The sequence below is a fragment of the Callorhinus ursinus genome, unplaced genomic scaffold (genome assembly GCF_003265705.2).
Source record: "Callorhinus ursinus isolate GAN/ISIS: 27379988/994484 unplaced genomic scaffold, GSC_fseal_2.0 scaffold49, whole genome shotgun sequence".
Classification (NCBI taxonomy): Eukaryota; Metazoa; Chordata; class Mammalia; order Carnivora; family Otariidae; genus Callorhinus; species Callorhinus ursinus.
In genome coordinates this window covers 10,393,687-10,413,592 of record NW_027397111.1, presented here as the reverse complement: position 1 = coordinate 10,413,592, position 19,906 = coordinate 10,393,687, and the positions used below count along the sequence as shown (strand labels likewise).

Below are 19,906 nucleotides of genomic sequence, written 5' to 3'. Positions count from 1 at the left end.
CATCATGGGACAGCTCTACAATAGGGTCTTCATTTCAAGGCCACCTCTCCCACCACATCAGACCAAGAACAGCCTTAGCTGACCTCTTGCTTGTCAATTTCCCCTTTCCTGTTTTGCTTCCTGCTCTCCCTTAGAGGCTTGTTTCTTGAAGACCATGCCTTCAGTAAATCAAATTGCCCCAAATTTGTGGGGCATTCATCTAAGAAAATTATATTAGACGAAGTTCATTCATTGTTTTATGCAAATATTCTATGGCCACAGTACCTTTTTTTTATATATTTTTTTAAACTGGGTATTTTTTTTATTTAAATTCAATTAACATATAATGTATTATTTGTTTCAGGGGTAGAGGTCTGTGATTCTTCAGTCTTATATAATACCCAGTGCTCATTACAACACATGCCCTCCCCAATGTCCATCACCCAGTTACCCCATCCCTCCACCCCTCTCCCCTCCAGCAACCCTCAGTTTGTTTCCTGAGATTAAGAGTCTCTTATGGTTTGGGGCGCCTGGGTGGCTCAGTCGTTAAGCGTCTGCCTTCGGCTCAGGTCATGATCCCAGGGTCCTGGGATCGAGCCCCGCATCGGGGTCCCTGCTCGGCAGGGAGCCTGCTTCTCCCTCTCCCTCTCCCCCTGCTTGTGTTCCCTCTCTCGCTGTGTCTCTCTCTGTCAAATAAATAAATAAAATCTTTAAAAAAAAAAAAGAGTCTCTTATGGTTTGTCTCCCTCTCTAGTTTTGTCTTGTTTCATTTTTTCCTCTCTTCCCCTGTGATAACTTTTCTTATCCACTTTATCTTTCAGTTTCTGAGAGATATATGTTAAAAAGCCCCTCTTTTAACAATAGATTTATTAATTTTTCCTTGATGTTCTTTCATTTTGCAACATGTATTTAAAAACATCATGTGTGTATCCTCAATGGTGAGCCAGGTTATCATAGGTGATAAAGAGTCAATTACCTTTGGAACAGTTTCAGAAGAATAGGTAGTAATTCTTCTTTAAATGTTTGGTCGAATTCCCCTGGGAAGCCATCTGGCCCTGGGCTTTTGTTTGTTGGGAGATTTTTGATGACTGCTTCAATGCTTCAATTTCCTTAGTGGTTATAGGTCTGTTCAGGTTTTCTATTTCTTCCTGGTGCAGTTTTGGTCATTGATACATCTCTAGGAATGCATCCATTTCTTCCAGATTATCTAATTTGCAGGCATATAGTTGCTCATAATATGTTCTTATAATTGTCTATTTCTTTGGTGTTGGTTGTGATCTCTCCTCTTTCACGCATGATTTTGTTGATTTGGGTCACTTCTCTTTTCTTTTTAAGTCTGGCCAGGGGTTTATCAATCTTGTTAATTCTTTCAAAGAACCAGCTCCTAGTTTCGTTGATCTGTTCTACTGTTCTTCTGGTTTCTCTTTCATTGGTTTCTGCTCTGATCTTTATTATTTCTCTTCTCCCACTGGGTTTAGGCTTTATTTGCTCTTCTTTCTCCAGCTCCTTTAGGTGTAGGGTTAGGTTGTGTATTTGAGACCTTTCTTGTTTCTTGAGAAAGGCTTGTATTGCTATATACTTTCCTCTTAGGACTGCCCTTGCTGCATCCCAAAGATTTTGAACAGTGTGTTTTTTTCATTGGTTTCCATGAATTTTTTTAAATTCTTCTTTAATTTCCTGGTTGACCCATTCATTCTTTAGTAGGATGCTCTTTAGCCTCCATGTATTTGAGTTCTTTCCGACTTTCCTCTTGTGACTGAGTTCTAGTTTCAAAGCATTGTGGTCTGAAAATATTCAGGGAATGATCCCATTCTTTTGGTACTGGTTGAGACCTGATTTGTGACCTAGTATGTGATCTATTCTGGAGAATGTTCCATAGGCACTAAAGAAGAATGTGCATTCTGTTGCTTTGGGATGGAATGTTCTGAATATATCTGTGAAGTCCATTTGGTCCAGTGTGTCATTTAAAGTCTTTATTTCCTTGTTGATCTTTTGCTTAGGTGATCTGTCCATTTTAGTGAGGGGGCTGTTAAAGTCCCCCACTATTATTGTATTGTTGTCAATGTGTTTCTTTGCTTTTGTTATTAATTGCCTTATATAATTGGCTGCTCCCATGTTAGGGGCATAGATATTTACAATTGTTAGATCTTCTTGTTGGATAGACTCTTTAAGTAGGTTATAGTGTCCTTTCTCATCTCTTATTACAGTCTTTAGTTTACAATCTAGTTTGTCTGATATAAGGATTGCCACCCCACCTTTCTTTTGGTGTCCATTAGCATGGTAAATGGCTTTTCACCCCCTCACTTTCAATGTGGGGGTGTCTTTGGGTCTAAAATGAGTCTCTTGCAGACAGCATATCGATGGGTCTTGTTTTTTAATCCAATCTGATAGCCTGTGTCTTTTGATTGGGGCATTTAACCCATTTACATTCAGGGTAACTATTGAAAGATATGAATTTAGTGCCATTGTATTGCCTGTAAGGTGACTGGTGTTCCTTTCTGGTCTATGTTGCTTTTAGGCTCTCTCTTTGCTTAGAGGACCCCTTTCAATGTTTCTTCTGGGGCTGGTTTCATGTTTGCAAATTCCTTTAGTTTTTGTTTGTCCTGGAAGCTTTTTATCTCTCCTTCTATTTTCAATAACAGCCTAACTGGATATAGTATTCTTGGCAGCATATTTTTCTCACTTAATGCTCTGAAGATATCATGCCAGTCCTTTCTGGCCTGCCAGGTCTCTGTGGATAGATCTGTTGCCAATCTAATGTTTCTACCATCGTAGGTTAAATATCTCTTCTCCTGAGCTGCTTTCAGGATCTTCTCTTTGTCTCTGAGACTCGTAAGTTTTACTATTAGATGTCAGGGTGTTGACCTATTTTTATTGATTCTGGGAGGGGTTCTCTGTGCCTCCTGGATTTTGATGCCTGTTTCCTTCCACAAATTAGGGAAGTTATCTGCTATAATTTGCTCCAATATGCCTTCTGTCCCTCTCTCTCTTTCTTCTTCTTATGGGATCCCAATTATTCTAATGGTTTATCTTATGGTATGACTTATCTCTTGAATTCTGCCCTCATGATCCAGTAGTTGTTTATCTCTCTTTTTCTCAGCTTCTTTATTTTCCATCATTTCATCTTCTATATCACTATTTCTCTCTTCTGCCTCATTTATCCTAGCAGTTAGGGCCTCCATTTTTTTATTGCACCTCATTAATAGCCTTTTTGATTTTGACTTGGTTAGATTTTGACTTAGTTAAATTTAGTTTCTCCAGAAAAGTTTTCTCTAATAACTTCCATGCTTTTTTCAAGCCCAGCTAGTATCTTTAAAATCATCATTCTGAACTCTAGTTCTGACATCTTACTAATGTCCATATTGATTAGGTCCCTGGCAGTCGGTACTGCCTCTTGTTCTTTTTGTTGAGGTGATCTTTTCCAACTTGTCATTTTGTCCAGAGGAGAATAGATGAATGAGAGAACAAAATGCTAACAGGATAACAACGACCCCAGGAAATATACACTGAACAAATCAGAAAAGACCTGAAACCGGGGGAAAAGAAAGGGAAAGAAAGAAAAAAGAAAAAGATAAAAACAAAACAAAACAAAAATAGAATATGATCAAATATGATCAGGCTGGTGCATAGATCAGTGCCACACACTAGATTTGGGGTGTATTTTGGTCTGTTAGAAGAAAGTGCCTTCCAAAATTTTAAAGAAAGAAAAACATATATGTACAAAAATAAGGGTTAATATGATGAAGGGATGGAATATGACTGTAAAGATGAAAATCATAAAAGATTTTATAAAAGGAATTGATAAGAAGTTGGTTGAAAAAAGAAAGAAGAGGATTTAAAAAAAAAGGGAGAGAATGTGATCAGGCAGGAGACTAGAACAAAGCCATACACTAGAGATTTAAGGTATATTTTGACCTTTAGAAGAAACTGTATCCCAAAATTTTAAAGAGAGAACAACTTATATATATATATATAAGGTTAACTACTATGAAGGGATAGAATGTGACTCTAAAAATGAAAAATAGAAAAAATTTAAAAAAAAGGATTGATAAGATGTTTGAAAAAGGAAATAAGAAAAGTTCAAAATAAAACAAAGAAAAAGAAAGAAAAGAAAATTAAAAAAATTAACTTTGAAAGACTAAGGAATCGGGGGAAAAAAGCGATGAATTCTATGTGCAGTAGTCCCCTAGTGCTGGCGTTCTGCCATTCTCATTGATCGGTAAACTTGGTCTTGGCTGGCGGTTCTCGCTGATCTTCTGGGGGAGGGGCCTGTTGCCGTGGTTCCCAAAAGTCTTTGCCGGAGGCGGAATTGCCCTGCCCTGTTGGTCAGGGCTAAGTAATCTGCTTGGGTTTGCTCTCGGGAGCTTTTGTTCCCTGCAAGGTTTCGGTACAGCTTTGGAGGATGAGAGTGAAAATGGCGGCCTCCCAATCTCCATCTCGGAGGAGCTGAGAACTCGGGGCCCCGCTCCTCAGTGTGCCCCCAGAGAAAAGCAGTCAGTCACTCCCGTGTCCCCGGTCTCCAGCCACATTCCATGCTCACCCGACCCGTGACTGAGTGTTTCTATCTCTGGCACCCGACCCTGTGTGGAGTCTCCAAACCCAGCAGATCCCTGAGGTGTCCTCCCGCACCCCTCCTCTCAGGGGAGGAAGGGGAGTCTCCCTGGATCTGCCGCTTGTTGGGTCCCTGCTAGAGGAGCAGTGGCCTGACTGTGTCACCGATCACAGTTTATGGCAACCCCGAGCTGAGAGCCTGCGCCTCCGCTCCATCTCTGCAGCCGGCTTCCCCGCTCCGATACCTGGGAGCTCTGGCGCACTCAGGCACCCCCGGTCTTTCTGTGACCCCGAGGGTCCTGAGACCACACTGTCCTGCGAGGGTTCCACCCCCCACTTAGCCACTGGAGTGACTTCCTTCAGCGGAGCCGACTTCTAAAAGTTCCGATTTTGTGCTCCGCGGCTCTATCATTTGCCAGAAGCGGCCGCCGGACGCCCCCTCCCCCGCTGTCTATCCTCCCGAATATCACTTCGGATTCACTTCTCCGCACGTCCTACCTTCCAGAAAGTGGTTGCTTTTCTGTTCAGAGAGTTGCTGCTATTCTTTTCTTCGATCTCCTGTTGAGTTCGTAGGTGTTCAGAATGGTTTGATCCCTATCCAGCTGAATTCCTGGGACCAGACGAAATCCAGGTCTCCTACTCCTCTGCCACCTTGCTCTTCCCCCCTCCCCGTTCCACTTACATTTTTATAACAATGTCTCTTTCATATCTTTTTCTAAAAGCCCTTAATTGCAAACCCACACTATCACCAGCATCCCTGATCTCTCTTTCCCTACTCTGTTTTCTTTTCATAGCCCTTATCACCTTTTTACATGTAATATAAATTACTTATTCATTATGTTTATTGTATCTTTCCCCCTGCCTCCAAAAGGGTGGGGATTTTTATTTGTTTCATTCACTCCTATACCTCTGGTGCTCCTCATAGGTTATGCCATAGAGTAGTAGGTGCTCAGTGAGTGTTTTGACTGAATGAATGTCAAGTGTGGCTTTGTATCCACGTCTTTCTCCCAAGCACAATAAGAACCTTAGTGCTCTTCTGGTTTCCTTTCTCACCTCTCATCCTCTCCTCACCCCCCACGCTTCCTAGTATGTTTATGTTAAGATTCCCTGGAATTTAATTCCGGATTGTTGTGAGGATTCTTGTTTTGCAGCCTACTCATTTAGACTTGACAATATGTTTTACAAATGTCTTTGCTCATCAAAGCTTCTTGTAGCTCTTGTATTCATTTTCCTCTCTCAGAAATATACTCTTCTTTATTTTTTTCAGAGAGAATCTGTGGATGGTAAATTTTGGGGGTCTTTGTATATCTAGAAATGTCTTTATTCATCTCCAAACTTCAGTGATACTGTGGCTACATACAGAATTCCAGGTTTAAAAAAATATCCGCAGAACTTTGAAGGTATTGAAGATGTTACCCCTCAGTGGTGAGGTTTTAAAAATGTATACTAATTATGATCTGGTGTAGTAATTATTGTTGTTGTTTGTGTGGTTTTATCCTAATTGGCGCTCAATAAGCCCTTTCAGTGTGAGTGCTACATTCTTTTTATAGTTACTTTGGAAGTAGCTGTGCCAGGCACTGGGTTAAGCAAAGAGAAATGAAATAAGATGTGATGAAGGCCTCTTCCTCGAAGAATTTGCAGTGTAGTGGACAAATCACATGAGTAACTAGATAGTGGTGATGCACTGGACTAAGGGCTACGAAGTGGGAAGCACTTAGTACAGAAGGTATTTCTAGAGCACGGAAGAGAACATCTTGCCAGCTCAGAGGGCACGTTTGTGCATGATGTGTAGCTTAGGCCTCGAGTGCCTTATGTCTGGGTCTCCGAAGACTGGGATTTGAACTCAGGGTGAGTGTAGAATACAATCCACACACACCAGTTAGTTCTAATCACAGGCTCTACCAGACATCAAAAAGGACAGGAGAGTGTCAGGGACAGTAGGTCCACCTGGCCAAGCATATCTTGCTGGTGTCTCCCCTCTGTCCAGAGAGGTGACAACTGTCAGCGCCTGTGTAGGCCAAGAAACCTCCCAGATGTGAGAAACACCCACAAAGAGGCTCTTAGACTTTTACCCCACATTCCCCACCCCCGGTGGAAAGTCTCAGGAGCCAGAGACCCCTTCCACTGTCACATAAAGGAGCGTTATGCTAGTCAGCAGGCCACATCTCCCAGGCCATGTGATTGGAATCCATGTCCTGGAATTACTGCTGAGCCTTATTTATCCAGTCTTTCTCCCTCTCTGTGTAATCTGTGCTTTGTGAACCTCTCTGTTTACACATGCACAAATTTTCTATTTGAGGTCTACCCCGGGGGCTTTTAGTAGACAGCCCTGGCCTATCAAATTAGCAGTGTGACCTCTTAATGTATGTTCTTCATTTTGCATCTTTTCTGGTCACTGAAAGATTTTGGGGGCTAATCTCTACTAAAAAGCAGCCCTCCCTGTGACTGTGTAGGTGCTAGGTTTCAGGCTCTGAGACCTGAGAGTTTTGCAGAGGCCAGTGTGTCGTTTGTCCTCCAGTTAGTTGCCCACTCTCTACGCTGACAGGTTCACGAGGATACATATCACATGCAACAGGGCCTGCAGGAGCGAGTGAAAAACTGCAAGAGGATCAGGACGGACCAAGGCTCCGTATACCTTCAGAGGGGAGAGTGCCAGCAGCTGGAGCAGAAGCTGAAGCAGGCAGAGGCCTGGCTGCTGCAGCTGGGACAGCTGGCTCGCCTAGTAGCCTACATGATTTGCCAGAGCCTCGTGTCTGTCGTAGAGGAGGAGATAACCTCCTTTGTGTCCAACATGCTGCAAGTGAGGTGGTGGGTGGCATGTGGGGAGGTGGGCAGAGGCAGGCAGCAGACACTGACATGTAGCCCCCTGACCTCTCCTGGCCCTTCCTTACAGGCCCCAAGGAAGAAACCTTTTCTCTCAGCCCAGCTGGTCTTTGACAATCGTGGCCAGCTGTCTCATGAGCCGTGTATTGAAAATATGGTCCAGATTCTAAATGTGGGCCTGCAGTCTGTCAAGGCCTCTGTCCTGAAGGTATTCTGGATTGGGCAGGGGGCTGGCTGTGGGAATTCCCAATTCCTATCCTCTGTGTAATTAGAAGCTCTCAGCCTGGTCTGAACCCTCACTGGTTTCCATTTCTGCCCCCTCTACGTACCTTGGCATGAAGGTAATGCAATCTCCAGACCTGAAGACCCCCTGCGACTCCTTGTATTCTGAAGGTATTTAAGTAAGGAGACTTAGGCAGGGGGTAGGGAGGGTGGAAGGAGGGGGACGGGCACATGCACAGTATCAAGGGCATGGCCATAGAATCAGGCCTGGGGTGTGGATGGAGCAGCTGTATCTGGGTAGTGCACACAGGTGTTGGGGGCGGGGGGTTAGAGGGTGCGGTGTGTCTTTGCTCACTCAGGCGTGTGCTTGTGTGTATTTGTGTGCATGCAGTCGAGTGGAATGAGAGGTGTATGAAAGAATGTGAGTGAGTACATTGTCCTTCCTCTGGTTCATCCAAAGTCTGTGAGGCTTTTCTCTGATGTTGTAATGGCATTTTGTTTCCTGTTAAATTTGATTGCTAAGTTAATTTGTACTTACTTGAAGAACTCTTCTTGTTCAATATTTGCTTTATTTCATACAGCTCTTTTTCATTTCATATAGGATAATCCATTAATATTACTGAGCCACTATGGTTACCAGTTATTACTGGTTATCGGTCCTCAAACTTGTGAACCACCAGGGAGGAAATACATCTTCACACTTCCTTTATTTGGAATACTAACCCAGTTACAAATAAAATCATTACAGGCATTCAGTCACATCTGACATGTAGGCGCTCCCCTCCCCTTAATTCAACTAGTATGTTTTCATGAAGATGACTTAAAGACATAAGGTTAATTTTAGGAAATAGGTGACAAGGGAGGAAAAGGTTCATTGAAAGGAGCCCATGTCTTTTACAGATGACACCAATTGGGGCACATTATTTTCTCAAGTGAATCTAGGTTAATGGGTAGAGACAACTGATGTTTGTTTACATGGTACAGTGGGACCAAACATGTTAGTTTACTAACCTGTAACATGGGAATAACAAGAATACCTAACTTGCAGGATTAAAAGAGGTAATATGTCTAGTGTAGTGCTCAGCACGTAGTGATACATGCTACAGATAGTAATTTCTTACTGTTACTAGTATTAAAGATAGAAATAAACCAGATATTTCACATTATTCTCCCATTTAATACTAATTCATATTTTGGCGTACTGTAGTAATTTTCTTTGAATGGCAAAACAGATAAAAACCTTAAAACTTTTATTCTAAGTTCTAAGGAAAGTGAAAATGTTTACTTGCAGTGTCTTGGGTTACCCCTTCTACTTTTTTTTCTTGATGGGTAGCAAAGCAAAGTTTATTGGGCAGTAGTCCAAAGCTCCCAAAGAGGGAGGGGACCCGAGAGGGTTGCCCACCCCTCCTACTTTTAAAAGAACACCATAGACTGATGTATTTAGGGGTGAAATGTCCTGATGCTTGTTATCTTATGTTCACATGTTTTAGGGGAAAGAGAGGAGGAAAAACAAACAAAGCAATGTGGCAAAATGTTAATAACTGTTGAATCAAAGTGGATGGATAAAGGGATTTGTAGTACCTTTAAACTTCTCTACATATTTGAGATTTTTCAGAATCAAAATTTGAAGGAAAAAAAACATAAGCATGGAAAATCAAAGTAATATCATGGAGGAACCAGAACCAAAGTTCTGATTTAGGGATCTTATTAAGTTCTTTATGAAAATTGGAGTAGCACTTAATAAAAGTAAATACTGAGCAGTTAAAACACAACTAGTAATCTTTAAGAAATGTACATCTATCTGAGAAATCTTTTACTTAAATGAGGCAAAATTTGCACAGCATTTTAACCAAATTACAAAATGATTTTGGTGCCTCTGCGTATATTTTCAAAAATATGAAAAATCAGCCCCTTACAATAGGAACTTACACACTGACTAGATTCTGGTCCCTAGAAGAAGACCCAGCCTATTACTAATAAAACAGGTGCAGCATATCCTGCAGTCTTAGGCTGCATTCTCCAACATTTTCCAGAGAACAGTCTTAGTACTGGAACATTTTGCAACCACAAAGAGATGATCAATATTGTTATCTGATGTCCATACAATCTTATCAGGAATTTTCTGCAGTTTAAAACTGGGAAATTTCAGTTGGATAATGATTTTTCTCATCTGGCAGGTGTCACGTTCAGGAACTTAAAGTTTTTACATTAACTTTACCAAGATCAGTGTATCTTTTTGATATTTTATGATAAACTCTTTTATATATGTTTTGGTTGGGATGGCTTTGAAGTTAGCTGAGAGATATAATGCAAAGAATGAACCGGTCATTATGTATTTTTTTGCCAGGGGGCTGCATGTGGCGGGTGGGGCGGGGCGCGTGTCTTGGGAGTGTGAGGTATGAACAGTATGACCAGCAAGAGAAAGAATAGAGGTAAGCAGTGGAGCAGTGAGTGGATTGATCGTAGAAAGAGAAGAGAGACTTTTTTCTTGCCACTCTGTGACTAAGAAATTCTGAAGAGATGAAGAATTGTATAAAATATGCTTGACAAGCTGCTTTGCTGCTGTGTGTAAAATGTCTCAGTGACTCATTCAAAGAAACCTACAGTGAACGTCTATATTATTTGGTTTTTCACAATTGGATTGATATTTTAAAATGCAGCTCCATGTTGACTTTTATGTTTCTTTGATTTAGTTGATACCAGACTTCTTATCATAAGCAAGCTTTATTTTACTCTTATGTTGGCTATGAAGTAAGTTATTAGTGATTTCCGTTTTGTTTTGTTGGGATATTGCAGTCACCAAATTGTGTTAAAAATACAGTAGCTTTTCTTTCCATTGCTCATAATCACACATGGATCGACTCTATCGCACCATATTGCTTGAGCACTCTCGTGGGTCTTAGCACCTTGAATCACAGTTCTTCAACCTCATCTTGTGTTTTGGAGCTCACAAAACAGAAAGTGACCAAATTCAAAGACAGAAAAGCTGTAGCAGCCCCACGCTTCACAGAAATGGAAAAACTAGGTTGTCAGGAAGAGAGCCCTGTCTCTCAAGTTGCTGCTTATACTTTCATCTCTACTTCTCTCTCTGCTTCTTCCCAGTTCCCCTGACTCTCCCCTAAAACTAGCTGTCTCTGCCTCCTTTGAACTTTCTGCTCCCTTATAACTTGCTTCCAGATGACTTGGGCTTTCCTATTGGAACTAACCCCATCCTTGACTCGATAATGGTCTTTCAGTTTTCCTGTATGTGTGACTGACGTATTTCAAATTTTCAAGACCAGGAATATGATTGATTCACCCTATCCTCTAGAGAGAACCACATATCCATAAGCTCTGGCAAAGGGGAATTGGGTTATGGTACAAATTAATTGGTTTTAGCTGTAGGGAAAAGCAGATCCGCTAAGAAGGGTGTGTTTGGTGGAGGCTCCAATCTTCAGCTATGCTTGTAAATTGGCTATAAACATTCATTATGTAGGCCTAAATGTGCATGTTGGTTTTGAATAACGTACTTCTAACTTAGAACTCGGTAAGCAAAAAGGGGAATTTATTGACTCCCATAACTAAGAAATACCCGGATGCAGCTAAATTCAGGCTCAGCTGGATTCAAGGCCCAGGCAATGTCATCAAGGCTTTATTTCTCTTTCTTTGTCTTTTGACTTTGCTTGTGTGTTTGAATTCTGAGTCACTGAGAATGCTTTCAGTGGAAGTAACAGAAGACCTAAGAGTAGCCTAACAATAACAACAATTATCTCACATAGCAAGAAGTCTCCAGGTAGATGCTCCCAGGGTTGGTTCAGTGGCTCAAAGATGTCATCAAGACTCAGGCTCCTTATATCCTTCCCCTACTCCTTTCTGAGTTCAGCTATAGGTAAGGGCAAATTCTCTTAGAGGGGTGTGTGTGGCAGGGGAGGCTGAATTAGAAACGTTTTCATCATAGTTGCAAGACAAACTCCAGCTCCAAGCATCCCATTCTTATGCAAGATCAGGGGGAAAAGAGAGGGACATTGGAGGGAGATCTCTCTTTGCCTGACCCTCACATTTTATCAGGAAAGGAAATCTTCCAGAAACTCCCCAGCAGACTCACTTTTATATCTCATGGTAAAAATCTAGGTCAAGGTCATGTGGCTACCTCCAGCAGCAAGAAGGGCTGGGAAATCAAATGGCTGACATTTCTAGTTTCTCACAGAAGATGGGCTCTTCCACCACAGAAGAAGGGAGAAGGGAGTAGCTCTTGGGTAGTCAGCCAGTATGCCTTCCAAGGTTCCATTCTTTCATTCTCAAAACCTGGCAAGCAAGAGATTTACCAGCATTCTCTACAGCATCATTTCATGCTATATTACTTCCCTCCTAATAATTTATATTTAATAAAACCTTATTTAATTTTAGTTCTACAAGTAACAATATATTTAAGCTAACCAGCAGTCTTTATGTTGATCGGTCTCTCAGTAGTTGTATGAAGCTCATTCTCTATTTAGATTCCTTAGGAAGGGTTTGTGGGAGCAAAAATTTATTTCCCTTTTTTCCTGGCTACCTGAGACATTTTTTTTTCTTGAAATTCAGTAATTTTAGTAGAATATGTCTTGTTATTGAACATTCTGAGGCAGTATCCTCAGGTATGCTCTTTCAAAATGTAGTTTTTGCTTTTGTTTTTTATAGATTTATTTATTTGAGAGAGAGAGAGAGTACTGTGCATCTAATTTCTGAACATTTCGATGCTTTTTCCCCCTTTTTGCACAAAGTTTTAACACAAATACTGAAATTGTCAATTAACCAGTTTCTAAGGAGTTAAAGGGGAAGCCAGGCCCAAGGATATTCCTTAAGACAGATACTAAGGACAACCATGTTCAACAGCTTTGCTGCCTCCTCCTCTGTTCTACAGAGGCTGGTGTTCTACGAACTACATTTCCCAGATCTCCTTGCAGTGAGGTGTTGTATGTGATTTAGATGTGCATGGGACTTCAGTTCAGACAGAACTGAGGTAAGAATGGGAGAGAGGCAGCGCCTATGCCTTCCATTCTGCTGGAGGCGATCATAACAGAGGTAGTGTGCTTCTGCGGCTGGTGGTGTGGCAGTGACATCCCAATTTGCCAGGCAGCACTGAGCCATAGATGCTCAGCCTAGAGTGTTTGTTTTTCAGTTCTTCCAACTATTTGCAAACCATTTAATATTCTATAATAATTCCCTTACTGCTTATATTAAATAAATTCTGTTTTCCAAACCTGAACCCTAAATAATAAATTCCCTCAGTGGGTCTGTGTTTGTGATATAGATGTATGTGTAAACTCACTCAGGAGCAAGGAGTGTGTATGTGTGTGTGTGTGTGTGTAATGTATACACCCAGGGAGAGAGAGAGGTTGTGTGGGGGCCCTGCAGGGTACTCAATGGACAATTATGGCATGTGCCCCACTAGAAGAAGATGAAGAGGAAGATTCGAACACAGAATTCGTGATGCCCAAGCTCCACGGCCAGCCCAGCGATGCTGTGCACATCTTCTGTGGCCCGAATATAGGGTTGGTGTGGCCCTGGAAATCTCACACGATTACTGAAGCCCTAGAGGTCTGTGGGTACCGGCTGCGGGGCCAGTACTTGCCCCCCAATTATAAGCAGCTGCAAGAGGATCTGGACAACAATCCTCGGATCCAGCAGGCACTGACTATGCAACAGGCCTTGCTGGAGGTGAGAAAAGAGGTTTAAGGAGGGGGGTGATGCCCACAAATTCCCATCATAAGCACCTTGTCTGTGCCTAGGGCATGCTGTGGGAGGTGAAGGAATTCTGCAGGGAACATCACTGGATGACAGGCATTCATCAGTTCCTGCAAGCCTGGGGGCCTCAGAAGCTGGAGTCCATGAGAGGTTGTCCTATGAAGAACTACGTGATGCTGGTGAGCTGCCTGAACATTTGGCAGGCCCGTGTCTCCAATATACCTGACAAGTTGGTCACAAAAGGCAGATTGATGCTGCTGAGCTGCCATCACATACGGTCAGAGATGGGTGAGTGCTGCTGATCCTCTTTCCTTTCCTTCCGCCTTCCTTGGCCCTCCTCCGGCCTGGAATGTCCTCCAAGGACTTTTGGTGAAGGCCCCTCATTGGACCTGTAGAGCCTCCCAAAGGCCCAGATCCCGGGCCCTTCCCTTTGCAATTAAAGGTGTGACCATTACAGAGGATAGCCTGTCTATCTGTTTTGGCTCTGCTCACTCCCCATACTCTTCAGGAGTCATGTTTCTGTCACCTGACACTTTCTGTTTTTCTGACCTGGAAGTAGTTTAAACCAAATGTGACTGAGAAAAATCTTAACCTACTCCTTAGGCTCGTGAGCTCAGTTTCTTTGCAGATATTCTCGGGAATCAAGAGTGCCCCTCCCCACATGCAGTGGAATCAAAATTGACAGTATAATTTGCATGTATAAAAAGTTATTCTCTTTAACTGTTACGGTCTTACTCTGTAGTCATAACTTCTGCAGATGCTGAGAGAATGTATTCCAACTGAAAGTGAAAGCACTTTTCATTAAAAGCAGCACTTAGGGTCTAATTCAGGCTATTTTGGGTATATGATCAATTCAAAATTCATTCTACAGTTCTGGGTTGTTTTTATTCTCCAGTGCCCTCTGCTCTTCTTCCCCCCGCATGGTGGCATCTGGCATTGGAGAGGGCTGCTGGGCTGTGTGCTCTTCTTTGCTGGCTTCTGTCTGCCCTCACCAAGTGTAATACAACCCTGCCTGGTCTCCGCCCTCCTTCTAACATTGCTGCTTCTGGTCCTTGGGATTTTGGTGAACACTTCATCTAGTCTTCGTCTTAGGCTGGCTAGCCCCAGAGCTTCTGCTTCAGGGTCCCTCACCCCCCTGCATAGGAACCCATCCAGGCCCACTGGTTATTAACTTTCCATTGTCTTCTGTATCCCCTGCCATCTGGGACTTGTGGGGGACTTGGGAGCAATGTATTTGGCCCCCTTTTTGCCACAAGGCATCACACTGTGCTTTCTACCCTGACATGACTATCTCATGTTAGCACATGGGTACTCTGCAGTGGTATCTTCCCAAAGTTCCACATGGAAAGCGGAGCTCAAGCCCACTGTGTCATCTGTGTCCTCTTCAACCCATCTGAGTTTCCTTCTTGTCATGGTTTCCCTCTTGTCCCCCTACTAGGCCAAGGCCCAGCTGTTGGGTCTCCCTGGGTCTCTGAGAAAGCCTCTTTAAGGCTTCATTTTGTTCCTGTTTTTTCCCTCCCTTCCAACAGGAAGGATGTCTCATGCTGTTGTTTACTAGCTAAAGTGTCTCTGCCTCGAAGCTGATCTTAGAAAGGCTCACAGTGGGATAGACTGGGAAGCCATTGATTTGTTCTTCTGGGGAACAGGAGGTGGTTCTGTTTTCTCACCTAGCTCCCAATAACCAATAGTGTCTGCTTCCTGCAAAGAGTAGATACTGTCAGACCCATGGCCTGCAGGCTTGCTTTCTTTATGAAGGTGGGTGGCCTTGCGGGGCCCTGAAAGAGCTTGCCTGAAAATGCTTGCCTGCCTTGCCCTTTGTCTTTGCTCTTCAACAGATGAAAACGCATGCCTAATTATGCATCTTTTGGGCCCCAAAAACTCCCCACTCTTCCCTCCCTCCACCCCACCTAAATGTACAGGGGGTTCAGGCTGGCATGGCAGGAACAGGGAGGACCTGTGGCTGGCCTGCTTTGTTTCTGACCCTGTTTTGGGCAGGCTTTGCTCCAGTGTTGTTCGGGAAGTCTGTGTTCTTCCTCGTTTGTTACATTCTTGGTCCTTAGTCCAAGATCAACTGGCCTCTTCAAGAAGAACAGATGGAGAGAGAAAAACATGGGGTTCAGAATCCTGGGCCTGCTTTTCACTGGTTTGTGTGACCTCAGGTCCCTGGGCTTCATTCAGTTCATTTGTTTGTGACATGGACATAATAATGCAGTCACTCACAGGGTTCTGACAAGGAAGAGTAAATGAGATATTATTTGCAATGTTTCTAGCGTTGAGACAGGCATGCAGTAGGTGCTTAATTTTTTCGCTTAACCTTATCCCCTTCTGTCTACCCTTATCCTTCTTGTGATCTAGTTTTGTCTGCTTATCCTCCAACTCTGTTCCTCTTCTGACTGGGCTTCCTTGAACTGTGAATAACGTAGTCACTCTTGTGAGTTAGCGCCCGTCCTTTATTCTTCCCTCTCCCGGACTCCACCACATCCAGCCTGTCACCAAATCCCTCCCATTTTCTGCCTGCTAAATTTCTCTCAAGTCTGTTTCCCATCCGTCTCCAATTTCTAACCCCCAGCGGCCCCGGTATGTCCGGTCTATCGCTGATTTAGACCATCCGATGTCGCTGTTGGGCTCCTCTCTGCCCTCACCTGCCTGCCACTGTGCCTCTAAAAAGCAGCCCCAGACCAGCTACTGTGATGGGCCCCAGGGACCGTTTGAAAAGGATAAGTTCTCTTCTTGGTGTTCTCTTCAACCTCACGTGCCCCTCCAGGTGTCCCCCCTCTCTCCGTCTTCTCAGTCTCAGTTCTTGGTATTGAGTGCCATTGGTTACTTCCTTCAAAGCTCCAGAGGGTCATACCCAGTGCATTTCAAGTCTCTGTCCCTGCAACTCACGATCTCACTCTCCAGCTGTGGATGCTCATAGAGGATAAGTCAGTTTATTTTCACCCCTCACAACATAGAACAGAGTGGAGCTAGGCTACCCGAGTTTGAATCTTTGCTCTGCCACTGTGTGGTATTTTTTTTTTAAGTTTTATTTAAATTCCAGTCAGTTAACATACAGCATAATGTTAGTTTCAAGTGTACAATATAGTGACTCAACACTTCCGTACAACACCCTGTGCTCATCACAGCAAGTGCCCCGCTTAGTCCCCATCACCTGTTTCACCCATCCCCCCACCCCCCTCCCCTCTGGTGACCGTCAGATTGTTCTCTACAGCTAAGAGTCTGTTTTTTGGTTTGCACCCCCCTCTCTTTTTTCCCCTTTGCTCATTTGTTTTGTTTCTTAAATTCTAAATATGAATGAAAGCATATGGTATTTGTCTTTCTTAGGCTGACTTATTTTGCTTAGCCCAATACTCTCCAGCTCCCTCCATGTTGTTGCAAATGACAAGATTTTATTCTTTTTATGGCTGAATAATATTCCATTGTGTATATATACCACATCTTCTTTATCCATTCATTAATCGATGGATACCTGGGCTGCTTCTGTAATTTGGCTATTATACATAATGCTGCTATAAACATCTGGGTCCATGTATCCCTCTGAATTAGTATTTTTGTATTCTATGGGTAGGTACCTGGTAGTGCAATTGCTAGATCATAAGGTAGTTCTATTTTTAACTTTTTGAGGACTCTCCATGCTTTTCTCCAGAGTGGCTGTACCCAGTCTGCATTCCCACCAACAATGTAAGAGGGTTCCTCTTTCTCCGCATCCTTGCCAACACCGTTGTTTCTTGGGCACCTGGGTGGCTCAGTCGGTGAAGCGTCTGCCTTCAGTTCAGGTCATGATCCCAGGGTCCTGGGATGGAGTTCTGTATCCGGCTCCCTGTTCAGCGGGGAGTCGGCTTCTCCCTCTACCCCTCCCCCCTGCTCGTGATCTTTCTCTCTCTCTCACTCTCTCTCTCTCAAATAAATAAATAAAATCTTAAAAAAAAGAAATTTAGAAAAAAAAAAGACTTGTTGTTTCTTGTGGTATTAATTTTAGTCATTCTGACAGGTGTGAGGTGATATCTTATTGTGCTTTCGATTTGCATTTCCCTGATGCTGAGTGATGTTGAGCATCTTTTCATCTGTCTGTTGGCCATCTATCTGTATGTCTTATTTGGAAACATGTCTCTTTATACCTGCTGCCCATTTCTTAATTGGATTATTCATTTTTGGAGTGGTGTTGAGTTTTATAAGTTCTTTATATATTTTGGATACTAACCCTTTATCAGATATACCACTTGCAAATATTTTCTTCCATTCTATAGGTTGCCATTTAGTTTTGTTGATTTTTCCTTTGCTGTGCAGAAGTTTTTTATTTTGATGAAGTCCCAGTAGTTCATTTTTGCTTTTGTTTTTCTTGCTTCAGGAGTCATATCTAGTAAGAAGTTGCTCTGGCCCATGTCAGAGAGGTTATTGCCTGGGTTCTCACCTAGGATTTTGATGGTTTTCTGTCTCACATTTAGGTCTTTAATCCATTTTGAATTTATTTTGTGTGTGGTGTAAAAAGTGGTCCACTTTCATTCTTTTGCACATAGATTTCCAGTTTTCCCAATACCACTTGTTGAAGAGACAGTCTTTTTCCCATTGGATATTCTTTTCTGCTTTGCTGAAGATTAATTGACCATGTAATTGTGAGCGTGTATCTGTTTTTTTGTGCCAGTGCCATACTATCTTGATGGCTACAGCTTTGTAGTGTAACTTGAAGTCTGGAATTGAGATGCCTCCAGCTTTTTGTTTCTTTGTCAAGATTGCTTTGGCTATTCAGGGCCTTTTGTGGTCCCATACAAATTTTAGGATTGTTTGTTTTAGCTCTGTGAAAAATGCTGTTGGTGTTTTCATAGGGATTGCATTAAATGTGTAGATTGCTTTGGGTAGTATAGACATTTTAACAATATTTGTTCTTCCAATCCATGAGCATGGAATGTCTTTCCATTTCTTTGTGTCCTTTTTAATTTCTTTCATCAGTGTTTTATAGTTTTCAAGAGTACAGGTCTTTCACGTCTTAGGTTAAATCTATTCCTAGGTGTCTTTTTGTTCTTGGTGCAGTTGTAAATGGGATTCATTCCTTAATTTCTCTATCTGCTGTTTCATTATTGGTGTAGAGAAATGCAATAGATTTCTGCACATTTATTTTGTATCCTGCAACTTTACTGAATTTGTTTATTAGTTCTAGCAGTTTTTTGGTGGTCTTTTGGGTTTTCTATATATAGTATCATGTCATCTGCAAATAATGAATGTTTTACTTCTTCCTTGCTGATCTGGATGCCTTTTATTTATTTTTGTTGTCTAATTACTGAGGCTAGGACTTCCAGTACTATCTTTTTCTCTTTTTTTTTTTTTTGAGATTTTATTTATTTGAGGGAGAGTGCACAAGGAGGGGGAAGGACAGAGAGAGAAGCAGACTCCCGATTGAGTGGAGAGCCCAGTGCAGGGCTCAATCCCAGGATGCTGGGATCATGACCTGAGACGAAGGCAGATGCTTAACCGACTGAGCCACCCAGGTGCCCCTCCAGTACTATCTTGAATACAAATGGTGAGAGTGGACATCCCTGTCTTGTTCCTGACTGTAGTGGAAAGGTCTCAGTATTTTCCCCATTTAGGATAATATTAGTTGTGGGTTTTTCATAAATGGCCCTTATTATGTTGAAGTATGTTCCCTCTAAACCTACTTTGTTGAGGGTTTTTACCATGAATGGATGTTGTACTTTGTCAAGTGCTTTTTCTGCATCCACTGAAAAGATCATGATTCTTATCCTTTCTTTTATTAATGTGATGTAGCACATTGATTCATTTGCAAATATTGAACCATCTTGCAGCCCAGGAATAAATCCCACTTGATCATGGTGAATGATTATTTTAATGTATTATTGGTTTCGGTTTGCTAGTATTTTATTGAGAATTTTTGCATCTGTGTTCATCAGGGATATTGGCCTGAAGTTCACAGGCCAAACATCACAGTTTGGCTATCGTGGACATTGCTGCTATAAACATCAGGGTGCACGTACCCCTTCAGATCACTACATTTGTATCTTTGGGGTAAATACCCAGTAGTACAATTGCTGGGTCGTATGATAGCTCTATTTTCAACTTTTTGAGGAACCTCCATACTGTTTTCCAAAGTGGCTGCACCAGCTTGCTCGCGTACTGAATGGAGCACTGGGTGTTATACGCAAACAATGAATCATGGAACACTGCATCAAAAACTAATGATGTAATGTATGGTGATTAACATAACATAATAAAATTTTTTAAAAAAGAACAAGGCATTTGTACTCTGCAAAAATAAATAAATAAACAAATAAATGTTTGGTAGAATTTGCCTGTGAAGCCATGTGGTCCTGGACTTTTGTTGCCATTATGTGATATTGATAATGTTGTTGAACCCCTCTGAGGCTCAGTTTGTTTATCTGTAAAACAGGGACAATAATATTATCTACTTTAAAGGGTTTTTGTGAGGATTTAAAGGGTTAATACAGGTAAAGTAGTTGATATTGTATATGACATGTAGTAAGCAAGCACTCTATGCTGTATTTTGTGGTATACTGCATTTCATATTTCTTTTTTCTTTGTCTTTTCCTCCTCCTCCTCCTTCTTCCTTCTTCTTCTTCTTCTTCTTCTTCTTCTTCTTCTTCTTCTTCTTCTTCTT

At 42.2% G+C, this 19,906-nt stretch overlaps 1 protein-coding gene across 1 annotated transcript in view; it reads left to right on the top strand.

Annotated features, from left to right (window-relative positions):
• Window positions 1-19,906, top strand: part of LOC141370886 (dynein heavy chain domain-containing protein 1-like) — a 48,129-nt gene that overhangs the window by 16,837 nt on the left and 11,386 nt on the right. Inside the window, exons 8-12 of the mRNA XM_073882989.1 lie at window positions 7,076-7,330; window positions 7,424-7,561; window positions 7,695-7,746; window positions 12,986-13,251; window positions 13,323-13,566. Of these exons, the coding sequence (XP_073739090.1) occupies window positions 7,076-7,330; window positions 7,424-7,561; window positions 7,695-7,746; window positions 12,986-13,251; window positions 13,323-13,566 (955 nt within the window). The remainder of the gene's footprint in view (window positions 1-7,075; window positions 7,331-7,423; window positions 7,562-7,694; window positions 7,747-12,985; window positions 13,252-13,322; window positions 13,567-19,906) is intronic.